This window comes from Cnephaeus nilssonii (assembly GCF_951640355.1).
Source record: "Cnephaeus nilssonii genome assembly, chromosome: 5".
NCBI lineage: Eukaryota > Metazoa > Chordata > Mammalia > Chiroptera > Vespertilionidae > Cnephaeus > Cnephaeus nilssonii.
The window spans coordinates 47,904,234-47,918,494 of NC_137076.1; the positions used below are offsets into that span (position 1 = coordinate 47,904,234).

The 14,261-nt window shown below is 40.1% G+C and overlaps 1 protein-coding gene across 1 annotated transcript in view; it reads right to left on the reverse strand.

Moving 5' to 3' along the window:
* Positions 1-5,340, reverse strand: part of NAF1 (nuclear assembly factor 1 ribonucleoprotein) — a 51,987-nt gene extending 46,647 nt beyond the window's left edge. The window contains exon 1 of the mRNA XM_079771618.1: positions 4,841-5,340. Coding sequence (XP_079627744.1) covers positions 4,841-5,178 — 338 coding nt within the window. The 5' untranslated portion in view covers positions 5,179-5,340. The remainder of the gene's footprint in view (positions 1-4,840) is intronic.
* Positions 5,341-14,261: the final 8,921 nt, after the last annotated feature.

The following is a 14,261-nucleotide window of genomic DNA, read 5'->3' on the forward strand; positions in this document are numbered from 1 at the left end:
TAACACTGAGCAATGCCAACCAGGGCTCCTTCATTCCCTTTTATATGCTGTTTCTAAAAGTTTCATACTTATTCTCTTCTCTCTCTCTACTCTTCCTATAGATAATCTCATGCCCTACAAAGTTTCCAATTATCATCCATGTGCAGATAACTCCTAAATCTTCAGCACTGATATCTCTAAGCTTCATCCCTAATCTCTGGCACATACTGACCACCTCTGTATGAATGAATGACCTACAGTTACCTCACACTAGCAACAAGTTAAAAGAAAAAAAAAAAGTGTATTCTCCTTACTAAATCACTTCTCTTTGAGCTTCCATTTTATTTATTGCTTAGTCTTTAATCCAGTCACTATAGGTAGAAACCTTGGAATCATTCTGAGCTATTGCATTCTCAGTCAATGATAAAACCCTATCTTCAGATTAGTAAACATCACTCATATTCCACTTCCTCCCATTTCCACTGCTACTCCTCTATTTCAAGTGCTTATTTCTCACCTGCTTTTCTGTAATAATTGTATAAATGATGTAAATACTAGTCTCTTCCCACAACAATCACCCCTTCACCCTATTGATACTTTGCTGTTACCCTTACCATTTCATGACTTTCCATCTTAATCAGTTCACACTCTTGCTTTAAAAAAGTCATTTATGCTCAGTTGGTGTGGCTCAATGGTTGAGCCTGGACCCATGAACCAGGAGGTCATGGTTGGATTCCTAGCCAGGGCTCGATCTCCAGTAGGGGGCATGCAGGAGGCAGCCAAGCAATGATTCTCTCTCTCTCTCTCTCTTTTTTTTTTCTAAAATATATTTTATTGATTTTTTACAGAGAGGAAGGGAGAGGGATAGTTAGAAACATCGATGAGAGAGAAACATCCATCAGCTGCTGCCTGCACACCCCCTACTGGGGATGTGTCCACAACCAAGGTACATGCCCTTGACCGGAATCGAACCTGGGACCTTTCAGTCTGCAGGCTGACACTCTATCCACTGAGCCAAACCGGTTAGGGCTGATTCTCTCTTATCATTGATGTTTCTATCCCTCCCTCCCTCCCTCTCCCTTAAGAATAAATTTTTATTTAAAACAAACATTCATGTAACCCCTATGTTCACTGCAGACTTATTCACAGTGGCCAAGATAGGGAAGCAACCGAAGTGTCCTTCAATAGATGATTGGATAAAGAAGATGTGGTACATACATACAATGGAAAACTACTCAGCCATAAGAAAAGATGAAATACTGCGATTTGTAACAACATGTATGGAACTTGAGAATATCATGGTAAGAGAAGTAACTTAGACAAAAAAAGTTAAGAAACATAATTTTACTCATGTGGGATATAAAACTTAAAGCAACAAATGAACAAACAAGAAAAACAAAACTCATAAACACAGACAACAGTATGGTGGTTACCAAAGAGAAGGGGGTTTGGAGGATAGTAAAGGGTAATGGGGTCAAATATATGGTGACAGATGAGCTGACTTTGAGTGGTGGGCACACAATGCAATATAATGATTGTGTATCACAGAACTGTACACTTGAAACCTACATAATCTTAACCAATGTCATCCAATAATTTAATAAAAATAAATAACCATTCATGACTGGACATTAGATATGAGAAAAGTATTATTAACTAGTGGCCCTGCGCACAAATCCGCGCGCAAGTAGCTTGCTGCCACGTGCCTCAGCTGGTTGCCCTGCCCACTGCCGCTCATAGCTCACTGCCACACATAGCTCGCTGCCCCGCCCTCCTGTAGCTCTCCTGTAGCGTCACAGCATAACAACCATTTGCATATTACCTCTTTATTATATAGGATTATGTTACATGTGATAATGATTATGTAAGAGTGTCCTCTTAGAGAATGTGTGCTAAACTATTTAGGGATAAAGTATCATGTGTAAATGACTTTAAAATGGCTCAAGAACATACATATCTATACTAATAAAAGGGTAATATGCTAATTAGGGATCTGGCCTAAACCGGCAGTCAGACATCCCCCAAGGGGTCCCAGATTGGAGAGGGTGCAGGCCGGGCTGAGGGACCCCCCCCCACACACACACACACTCCGTGCATGAGTTTCTTGCACCGGGCCTCTAGTGTGAATATAATAGTTCTGAAATGTTAATAATTGTTAAATCAAGGTGATGGCTTTAAGGGTTTGGACTATTCTTCCTATTTTTTATTGAGAAAATATTAAAACTGAGAAAAACCTTAAATTTTTCCCATAATCTATACTGTGTACAAGCTAAAGGCCATACTCCTTACTATGACACCTCAGAGCCCCCTGCAATCAGGTTCCTGGTAACCTACATAATCCCATCTCATTATCACTTCTCATACACACCTAGCAAAAAAGCTCATACAACTTTCCCTTTATTTGTGCTATTTCCTTTGACTACAATGCACTCAATGTAGAGAAATTATTTTTTCTTTATAGGCTCAACCCAATATTACCTCTTCTGAAGCCACTCCTCACCCAAAGTACAATTATATACTTCCTTCCCTATCTCTCGTGGCACCTTTTTCAAACTGCCCACTAGAGCCAGTCCAATATTATACCATAGTTCATTGAAAACCATGTCTTCCCAGATGGATTAGAAAGGGCTTGAAAACAAAACATTAGCTTTGGCAAATGTTGTCTTTTCTCCTGTTACAGGGGGAAAGAGCAAAGGCCAATTTTACCACATAGGCTCTAGAACACATCCCATTTGCAACTGAACTCCTTCCTACTATTACTGTATTATGAATCTTTCCCTCTATCCCAGAGCAGTCCCATCAGCATACCAACATTCTGTAGTACCTCTGTTTAATCCCTCCAGCTATGGACTCATTTCTCCACTTAAAATGTCTTAAAAGAACTGTTAACACATGCTGTCTCTAATCCTTTATTTCTCACTCCATCTTTACCCCAAAATTGGCTTCCATCATCATCACTCCTTAGAAGGTCACCAATATTCTCCACGTTGCCAAGTCCAGTAGACACCTTTCTGTCATTTTAACTTCTCAGCAACATCTAACATGGTTCTCCACTCACTTCCTCAAAAATTTCCATTTTTTTGGTATGCACTATGCTACAGTCTCATGTACAGTCTTTTGTCTTCATGGCTTTAAATATGACCTTCACTTAAAAAAGACCTGAAAGACATAACACTCAAATGCACAGTTTGAACCTTGTTTGAATTCTAATTAAAAAAATCAATTGTTAAAAGACATCCTTCAGTCAACCAGAAAAATCTAAATTCAAACCAAGCATTAGATGATATTAAAGAATTAGAATTAAGTTTACTAAGGTTGATAATGACATATTGGTTATGTAAAAAGTGTTTTATCAATTAGAGATGCATAGTAAAAAATTCACACTGAGATTTGCTTTAAATCTACAAGGTTAAAAAAAGTTAGAAATGTTAGGTAAATATTGGAAGCTGTTAAGTCCAGTGATGACTGTATGTGCAACCATTATATTACTCTCTACTTTTTTCAAGTTTGAAAATGTCCATAATAAAAAGTTAGTCTTACCTGAAATCATGATGCTTAAATGTACATCTCCAGCCCACAACTGTCCTTCAAACTCTAAATTCATACTACTACTACTGCTTGCCTGACATCTCCAATTGACTGTCAGAAAAATCTTAAATTAACTGTCCAAATTAAACACTCCCATTGGTGCCCGACCCCTATCTTAGTAAACAGTACCACAGTCCACCCAGTTGATGGCTCTTTGTCTAGCCCAGGGACACATCTATTAGCAAGCCTGATCAATGTGATTTAATCCAGACACAATCATGGTCGCCTCATGGACTCAATGCAACACCTTTCAACTAGCTCCACTCTTGCTTCTCAGCTTTTACTCTTGAACCCAGTTCAATTGTTCCTCTGCAGAGCAAAGCTTACTAGAATGTTAACCTGAGTGTTCCATTGCTCTGCCTAAAATCCTTCAACAGCTTCGCCAGCACTTAGAATTAAAACTTTAACACGGCCATTGTGTCCTACAGGATTGGGCACTCCTAAGACTTTCTCGGTGCCTTGCTTGTTCCTTCACGATAATTTTCATCAACTCTATTTATTGATGATTATTCATATTTGTCATCCCTCTCACTAGGATGTGGGGCAGGGATCATGTCTATTTTCTTCACCTGTGTTCGGTATCCCACACCACTCCGTCAAAATACTTGTAAACCAAGTTCAGTGTGGACAAGGAACATCCCACATACTTAAATCCTCTCCCAGCACAGAAGTTTCATCTTTAAAACACACGAAGGGGTGGGGCGGGGAAGGGGGGGGGGGGGTCTTAAGAAACCGAATCAGAGAATATACTACTACTAAATAACAGTGTCTTGCTAATTTCACGAAGCTCCCCACAGGGCTTGTAAGAATTAACAAAATTGCCAAGGAGCCAATCTGGAAACATTAACTCCTTTTAACTACTCTTCCATTCATCTGGTTCAAAAACAAGCACACACGTTAAACTTGATGGAAGAATAAAAGTCAGCTCTGACACGAAACTCAAGTCATAACCACCAAGGGCACACGCCGAACTAAATATTAAGGAAATAATCCAATATCCTCAGGATTCCATATTTTAACGGAAAATGCTACGATTTATGCATAGCACCTTTTACACTACCGAACTGAGGGAAGGGAGAGCAGATTATTAGGCTCAGATTCACCAAGGGATCTGCAGTGAACAACCAGAAATGGGCGGTCCGAGCGACTGGTCAACACGTGTGCAGGGAACTGCAGGGACCTCCCCTCCCGCCCCGGCCCACGCGGGCCCCGGCTCCTCCCGCCGGTCACACGGGCCCTCTCCCAGCAGCTTCGGGACCCGTGGGCACCCGACCTGTCCGAATCCGAGTCCGAGGTCTCCAGGGAGTCTGGGGTCGGCACCAGCTCCGCCGCGCCCGGGCCGGTGACGCACGTCCCTCCAGGAGGCGGTTCTGGCCCGCCGACGGCGGCGCTCAGCGCGAGTTCAGGCGGCTGCTCCCCGGCTAGTCGAGCCTCCGCGTCCTGCCCAGGGTCGGGGGCCCCCTCGTCCGACGGTGGCGGCGGCGGCGGCGGTGGCTCTGAGACAGGAACGGTGTCCGGGGACGGCGCCGCCTCTCCTTGGCCACCCCCGAAGCCGAGGCCGCCGAATTTCAGAGTCTCCAGCTGAGCCGCGGCGGCCTCCACTACTTCCATGGCGTCGCACCAGACGCCTCGGCCCGGCTACCCGCTCGCGCTGGAACTGAAACAACCTTCAGCGTGGAGAGAACCGTGCCAGGACCCCACTTCCCGCGTTTCTCCGGTAACCACACGCGGGGTGGCCCGGAGACACGCCCCCACCGTTTCCGCAGCCGCACTTCCGGGAGAGCGTCTGACGTCACGTGACGCGACCGCGCTCGCTGGGGGCGGGGCCGAACGCGGGACCTTTGGAGTGGAGGCTTTGGGCGCCCCTGAGCTACCTTTTTTTCTCTGCCGCTTTGGAAGTGTCTGCAGCTCAAACTGCAAGGTCAGATGGCCAGACTCGTAGTCCTGTCGCTGGATCTGGGGCAATTCTATTCGAAGCGAAGATGTGATTGTGTGAGGCTCTGTACTTCAGAAACTCGAGCCAGGAAATCTTGGACACTTAGTAAACTCCATAAAATTAAGTTAAATTGGTTGATTGATATAGCAAGCACGTTGACCATTCACCTCAAAAAAATGACAGTGATTCCTTGTTTTATTTCCTCTAAAGCAGCCTCCAATGAAAGAACTCAGTAAGGGTGGATAAAATGTTGCTGCTTACTGATGTCTACCTTGTTGACACTGCTTGGTAAAAAGGGTGAGAAGAGGCTGAAGTGTACTAACTTAGCTTGGAAAAACATTACTCTATCATAAGAAAAACAAGCAAAAAATTCTTAGGGTTGAGGTAGGGGTCAGAATTTTATGGTTTCCTATGGAACTTCAATTGGATGCATCAGAACCTCCCGCAGTAGTAATCATTGTTACCATTTAGTAAGCATGCATATGTGTCAAGGACTGTGCTAAAGATTTTATCAGTAACAGCCCTCTGGAAGGGGATTTATTCCAGGAGCCCCCACCTCAGCCCCTCCCCATATCAAATCCAGGAATGCTCAAGGCCCTTATATGAAATGACATAGTTTTTGCATACAACCTACACATATCCTCCTGTATACTAAAATTCACCTATAGGGTACTTATAATACTTAATACAATGTAAATGCTATGTAAATAGTTGTTATACTGTATCATTTAAGGAATAATGACAATAAAAAATAGTTTGTACATGTTCAGTGTAGACACAACCATCATAGGCCTAACTACATAGTATATGTCAGCAACAATATAGCATTATAAAAATATTTTCCATCCGGGTTCCTGGAATCTTTGAATACAGAACCTGTAGATACTGAGGGTCTGCTGTATTCAATGAGAATTTATTGTGCCCTTCACAGAAATTTAAAACAAGAGTGGTTTTAGGGAGCTTACAATCTAATTGAAGTGAAAAGGTCAATGCACAGGAGATAACTAGAAAGATATGTGAAATGTGGAGTAGAAGATGCAAGTTCAGTAATAATAGGAAATTAAGTAAGATTGGTGGGCCGTATCATGGGAATCCTGTAAAGAGAAGCAGGAATTAAACTTGAGATACTACTCACTAATTAAGTGATTAAGCAGAGCTCAGTATCCCCAGCTAATAGAACTGTGATCAAATCTCAGCTCTACGATTTCCTTGTTGGTGTAACTGTGATTGTGGGCAGGTGGCCTAAGATACCTAAATCTTATTTTCCTTACCTGTAAAATGGAGATAAAAATACTATCTCACTTAGTTCGCATGAACATTAATTAAAGTTTTATACAACAGAAGGGCACATATCATACACATAATAAGTGTGCCAAAATACTTTATAAATAGAACAACGCATGACCTTATGAATAAAATAAGACTTCAATGACAATTTTATTGCAGAGATATGCAGTATGAATTTGAATAGAAAATAAATTTGAGTCAGAATAACCTCTAGCCAGCCAAAAGTCCATTGCATTTTTTCAAAAATTAAGTGATGAAAGTCTGAACCTTGGCTAGAGTCAATGAAATAAAGGAAATAAATCCCCAGCATCAGAAGAATCATAGTACTCTAAATTTTCTAACCAAGGAAATTAGAAAGATGTTGATATTACAAAAAAATATGAAATTGGAATGAGATAATGAGTTTGCGATGTTGAGTTTGAGGGAAAACTGGACAGTCAGTTGGCAATGCCAATAGGCATTTGAGAATGGAATTTGATAGAAAGATTAAGATGAGAAACATAGGTTTGGAAACAATTCAAATGCTCATTTGTTCATTAGTAAACATTTGCTTACTAATGTGTGCTATGTACTGCACTATGAACTAGGCATACAGGAACTAACAATTTAGTGGAAAAGTCAAGTGGGAAACAGGTGATAAATACCTTATTAAGGAAATGTATTATAGTAGAAGCATGTACTATGGTAGTGGAATGTACAAATGGAAACATTAAAGAGAAAAAGTACTGGGAAAGTTAAGGAAGGCTTTACAATGAGTATGACATTTGAGCTGTGCCTTTAAAGAGAAACATGAATTTCTTAATCTGAACATATAGGAGAACTTCATAGGGGAGAATAAATAAGATCATGTTATTTTCTGTTTAAAACCATAAATACAAGGTGTCCCAAGAACATGTATACACACTTTAACAGCTGATAGCTCAATTGATGTTTCTTTCTTTTCAGCCAGACTAAGCTTTGAACAAAGGAAATTCATCCTAAAATACTACTGGAAGTTTGAAAACAGTTGAAGTACAAACACTGCATTTACGTATAATTATCCAAACTATATATACATGAATTTTCGCTCCTTTTCAGGTTTAACTGATTTGAAGTAATGGGTGAAGCCAGACTAAGCTTTGAACAAAGAAAATTTATCTTCTAGAGTTTTTTATGGGGATACATAAATGATAACAACAGTTGACGAATTGGGGGCCCACAAATACTGAACGAAGTGATTCTTGATGTTTGCAATTCCATTGCTTCTGGTTATCAGCAGTGCCTGGACCAGAATGGTCATCAGTTTGAAAACAGGCATTGACAAAAAAAATATTGTTCATTTCTGTAGATTCTTTTAAACTTTGAAAATTAACAGTATGTTAATAAACAGTGACTCTATAATCATTCAAAGTGCATATACATTTTGGGGGGGAACACCCTGTGTTTGCCATCATGCTTAGAATAAAATCCAGACTCCCTGCTTTTGGTCTTCAAAACTCTGCCTGATCTGGCTGCTACTTACCGTAGTTCAATTTCCATCTCCTCCCACTTTCCCCTCCCTTGTGCCATTGATCTCACTGACTTTGATCTCCTTTAACTCACCAAGCTTATTCTTTACATATGGTGTTCTCACTTTTCTTATTATTATGGTTCACTTCCTCATTTTACTTACATTTCTACACAGACATTATACCCTAGATAGAGCTTTCCATACCACACAATCTAAGAGTGCCCCCTACCACAATATAATCTCTAGCTCAGCTGTCGCCAACCTTTCAGACCTCACGGACAACCAGTAGTACATGGACCACTGGTTGGCGACCGCTGCTTTAGCTCATTGCTCTTTTTTATTTTAAGTAGTATATATCTTGACATGAAAATATCATATTTATTTACTTCTTTATTGTCTCTGTTGTCCCACAAATTAAGTTTCATGAACTCAAGATCTTTTTCTAATTCACAGGTGTCTCTCAGTATCAAGAACTATAACAAATCCTAAAAAAAAAAAAAATTAAAATTTTTATTTTTCAGTTACACTTTACATTCAATATTATTTTGTATTAATTTCAGGTATACATCACAGTGGTTAGACCAGTGGTTCTCAACCTTTCTAATGCCACGACCCTTTAATACAGTTCCTTATGTTGTGGTGACCCCCAAACCATAAAATTATTTTCGTTGCTACTTCATAACTGTAATTTTGCTACTGTTATGAATCGTAATGTAAATATCTGTGTTTTCCGATGGTCTTAAGCGACCCTGCTAGCGTGGGTTGCAAAATGTCTTTGCAACCCACAGGTTGAGAACCGCTGCTGTAGAGCCGATAGTATTACCATACTAGAGGCCTGATGCATGAAAATTTGTGCAAGAGTAGGCCTTCCTTCCCCTGGCTGTTGGCAATGGCTTCCTTTGGCACCCAGGAGCCTGGCTGGCTTCCCTTGGGCCGCCCACAGGCACCCGGGACCCGGGCTGGCTTCCCTCCAGCCCCGGCTTCGTCAGGAAGGACATCCAGAATGACATCTGGAAGATGTCCTGTCTAATTAGCATATTACCCTTTTATTACTATAGATTATTGACTAAAGATTTTTTTGAATAAAAAAAAAAGGAAAACAAATAATAGATTTTTATAAAACAATCATAATAAAGGGAAAATTACTTACAGATAAAGGTACAGCTGATACCTAAGTTACTCATTCAGTTTAAATGAATCTAATGATAGCTAAGAAAGGCTACTGATTTCCAATAAAAAATCTCCATTGTTTTAGAATGGGATCATCTCTATAATGCAGGATAAGAATAGCTGAATAGCAATACCTCTGCCTAGCTTTAAACTAGGTCACTATTTTGCGATTGCTACTTTTTCTAAGTGTTTGAATGTATCAAAATGTCTTGAATTTACCTACTTCCAGAGCCTGCCTGTCTGCTGCATTATTTATAACAGCTGCTAAACTTATCTTTAACCTAAGGTTAAATCCTAAAACACACACACACACACACACACACACACACACACACACACATCTTTGAAAGAATAAGAAATTTATAGGATTACTATTAAAATTAAGAGTTTAATCTCGAGGCTGGCCAGTGTCACTCAGTGGTTTAGAGTCAATCCATGCACCAAGAGATCTCCAGTTCAATTCCTGGTCAGGGCTCATGCCCAGGTTGTGGGCTAGATCCCAGCAGATTGATGTTGATTCTCTCCCATTGATGTATCTATCTCTCCCTTCCTCTCTCTCTCTCTCTAAAATCAATAAAAACATTTTTTAAAAGAGCTTATCTTAAATTATGAACTAAAAGCCATATTATATTTCAAAGCTAACAGGTAAAAAAAATCTAAACATTCTTCAAAGTGCAAAAACAAAGTTTATGAGAAGAAATTTATTTTAAGAAAGAACAGAATTTTGCAAGTTCTGTTCCCCAGTCTTTACTTATAAAGATTGTGAAATTTTTCAAAAATAAAATGCTAACCAGCTCTTAGTGCCATTTTCACGGATTTGCAATGCCTCGCTACTCAGAAAAGGTGGCGCATCACTTGGAAACTTGTTAAAAATGTAGAAGCTCAGGCCCTACCTTCTGAATTTGCATCTTAACAAGATTCCCTATGTGATTTGCTGCACATTAAAGTTTAAGAAACTCTGCCCTGGTGACTATGCGAAGGCTGGAAACATCCCCAGAGTAGCATAGTGCTTGAGAGTAAAATGAGTGAAAGCCTTTTTTTAAAGACACAGATGATGTATCATAGAATTGCACACTTGAAACCTATATCTTATTAACCAATGTCGCCTCAGTAAATCTAATTAAATATGAATAAATAAATATTTTTAAGAGAGAGAGGCATTGAAGTGCTAGACAAGGCTAAGCTGCATAAACTGAATAGCTCATTGTCTGTTCATACCTCTACTTGGATGCCCCATAAGTACCTCAAGCTCTCATATCCAAAAGTGATCTCGGCATCTTTTTCTCCATACTTGTCCTTCTTTATCTCCTATCCTGGTAATATCACTAATGTCTATCGAGTCACTCACTATATACTAAGTCTCGGCCTCACCAATTTGCTGTGTATGACTTAGTCCAAGTCCTATTCATTCACTTATTCATTCGATAAATATTTACCAAGCACAAACGTTGTATCAGATGCCGGGCACTGGAAATAAAGTGGTAAAAACAACAACAACAACAAAACGAAAAGGCTGTTAAGGTCATGAAACTCACAATATAAAATTTCGGGTTTAAATATGAATGGTCACCACAGTAGACCTTGATAGATCCTCTGAGTGCATTAGCCAATCAAGATGAGGGGGAGAGAATGGGGAAGTTTGGGAGATTGTCCTGCCAGATCTCTTATACATGTTAGATTTCAAGTAAGATTTCATTTGAAGAAAGGATTCAGTGGCAAAACAGACAACAACAACAAACCCACAAAACAACAACAATAAAAAACTCAGTAAGTTGAAACTTAAGACCTTTTCTGGAAATGACATTTTATAAAGTCTTTGTTTTTTGTTTCCAAAATTTAACTCAGGATTTTTTATAGAGGACACACTGATTGATCTTAGTTTATTTCAGTGTTTTAAAAGACATGAATAGACACATGTACAGTTCAGTTCAGTTAGAAGCCTATGATGCCCTTGTTAAATAGAAATGAGATTTTCTAAGATTTGTCACATAATGACTAGAAATAGATATGTGACTGTTTAGACAAGCTATTATTCCCATTTCCATATACTAAAACCTAAGACTGGGTCATGGGTTTGATTTTGGCATTGCAGACATAAGGGAAAGAAGGGAATACAACATTTTACTAGATTTGAGTGTGGACAGAAAGAAAAAATATATACCAAGAATGAGCCTGTTGTTAGGGGAAACACCTACACTCCACTCCTCTTATTTTGATAGAGTGAAGATTTTGACTCTATGATTCAGGACTGAGAATATGAAAGGAACACCTCTAGCCATCCTTTCTCCTCTCACTTACCTAATTGATGAATTTGGCAATAGGAGCTAAGCATGTTTGATGAAGTACCTTTGGATCCTATTGGCAGAGAGGGTGCATCCTGAGCTATCCTCCATTGTGCAATAATAATAAATGCAAACACATACATTGCACTGAACTGTGTGCCAGCCACTGTTCTAAGCACTATAGCAATCTATTTAGTTTTTTCCACAAAATGTTGAAGTAGATATAATTCCCATTTTATAGATAAAGAAACTAAGGCTCAAAGAAGATTAGCGAGTTTGGCAAGGTTATAAGCTGGTAAATGTTCCTGTTCCTCCAGAGGCCTGGATTCCCAATGAATACAGTGAATGAAGTCTGTCTAGTTTCAAAAGTTCATTTTGCTAAAGACCTAAAGCCATGTTCTCTAATTAATTTTATCAGTGATTAAGGTAATTTCTTTTTCTGCATGCAACTGTCTCTTGGGTCTTATTTCTAAACTGCTGTGTACTTAGGAGGAGAAGAAAGGGGTGTTATTTATTGGCCACCCAAAAGTCCAGCCTCCAGAGGCCAGAGTTCAGGAAGAGCAGTATACCCTAGAAAATGAGTTTTCAATTTCGAGTAGCAACACCTTGCCTTCACAAAAACAAATGACCTACACAAATGCCCCACTTCCCTAAGAGTGTATTCCAGACCTGTGCTTTTCTATAGGAATATCTACATGATTGAAATGTTCTATCTGTGCTGTTTAATATAGTAGCCACTAGACACATTTATTTTATTTTATTTTTGTTAATAACCTGAGGATACTTTTCCATTATTTTTTAGAAAGAGTGGAAAGGTGGAGTAGAGACACAGAGAGAAACATTGATGTGAGAGACACCCATCGATGGGTTGCCTCCCGCATGCACCCGACCAGGGTCAGGGGTCTAGCTGGCAACCTAGGTACTTGACCTTGACCGGAATCAAACCCAGGACCCTTCAGTCTGCAAGCCGATGCTCTATCCACTAAGCCAAACTGTCTAGGGCACCACTAGCCACATTTAGATACTGAGCATTTGAAATGTGGCTAAGGCAACTAAGGAACTGAATTTTTACTTTTACTTATGTTCAGTAATTGAAAATTTAAATGTTCCTTAAGAAGAGGCCTAAAGTTTCCAATGACTGGATGGGTAAGTCTGTCTACACCCAAAAGTCCATTTTGCTGCCATTGCTACCATAATGGACAGTGTGCCATTTCAAGCCTTCATCATTCTTCTAAACTTCCTTTGTATAATTCTTTCACTCCCTCATAGAAGGGGTTAGTGCTCTTATAAAAGAGACTTGAGGGAGCTTCCTTACTTTCCTGCCAGTGATATTAAAAGAAGCCAGCAGTCTGCAAACAGGAAGGGTGCTCTCATCAGAATCCACCCATCCTGGCACCCCAATCCTAGACTTCAACCCTTCAGAGCTGTGAGAAATAAATTTCTCTTGTTTGTAAACCACGCCATCTATGATACTTTGTTACAGCATCCCTACTGACGAAGACACCAACACCCCATGACATAGTTGTTAACACTATATTGAATTCGAACTTTTGAAGGAAGCACTGGAACACATGAGGTACTAGACTTCCTGGAATGTAGAATTTCAAAGGAAATAACCAATACTTATTTATAAGACCCTCACATCAGAAAAAAAAAAAATAAGGGAGAGGGGCTTTCCAATGATTTTATAAAGAAGATTTTGGAAGAAAATGTCATGGATTATTATGATCCCCCTGCCTCCCTCAATCTGTCTTACCTGTTCTCCCCACCATCTCCCTTCAACACAGGAAGGACTGAGAAACTGCGAATGACAACAAGCTGCAAAATAGAAGAGACAGTAGGACGCCATCAAAGAGAAAGGGAAGACCAGGCCCCACTTCCCACTGTAGGTGAGCAGCTCAAAGAAGGCTTCAGCTGAAGGTGAGAAGATTTTATGTTAAAATAAAATTTCAAGTTTGGATTATAACCTAAGACATATTGCATTTCTGAGCTGTGACTATATTTGCCGCGTTAGAAGGTCATAGGGCTTACTCTTCCTGAAGAGTGACCAGGGAAGTCAGAGGGATTGAGTTTTCACACAGGCAGGAGCAGGATTACTCTTACGGGGCAGATTTGATGGGACAGTGGAAGACAGAAGCAAAGCTGTATTTTGAATCACATGGCTTAAATCCCTTGTACATAATCATAATCCCCAAATTTTCCCAGCCATCTGCCCACCCAAACCTGGAAGCACTCCCCACGGCAGTGTACTCTTTTATATAGCCAAGGCCAAGCACCCCTCAACACCTTGCATTAAAGCATGCTCTGCTGAGAGCAGAGGGTAATTCAAGAAGAAACTGCTACAAAGTGGAAGACTAGTTGGCTCATACCAGGGATTCATTGTTATCAATCTCTTCACTTTCTTGCACTTTGTAATTAATCTTCACTCTTAATTTTGCCTAGCTTTTGGACATTGCCTTCTGTCCCAAACCAGTCCTGACACTCAGCTCCAGGGCCTGACTAGAGTATGGGCCCGAGGGGCACTCAAAGG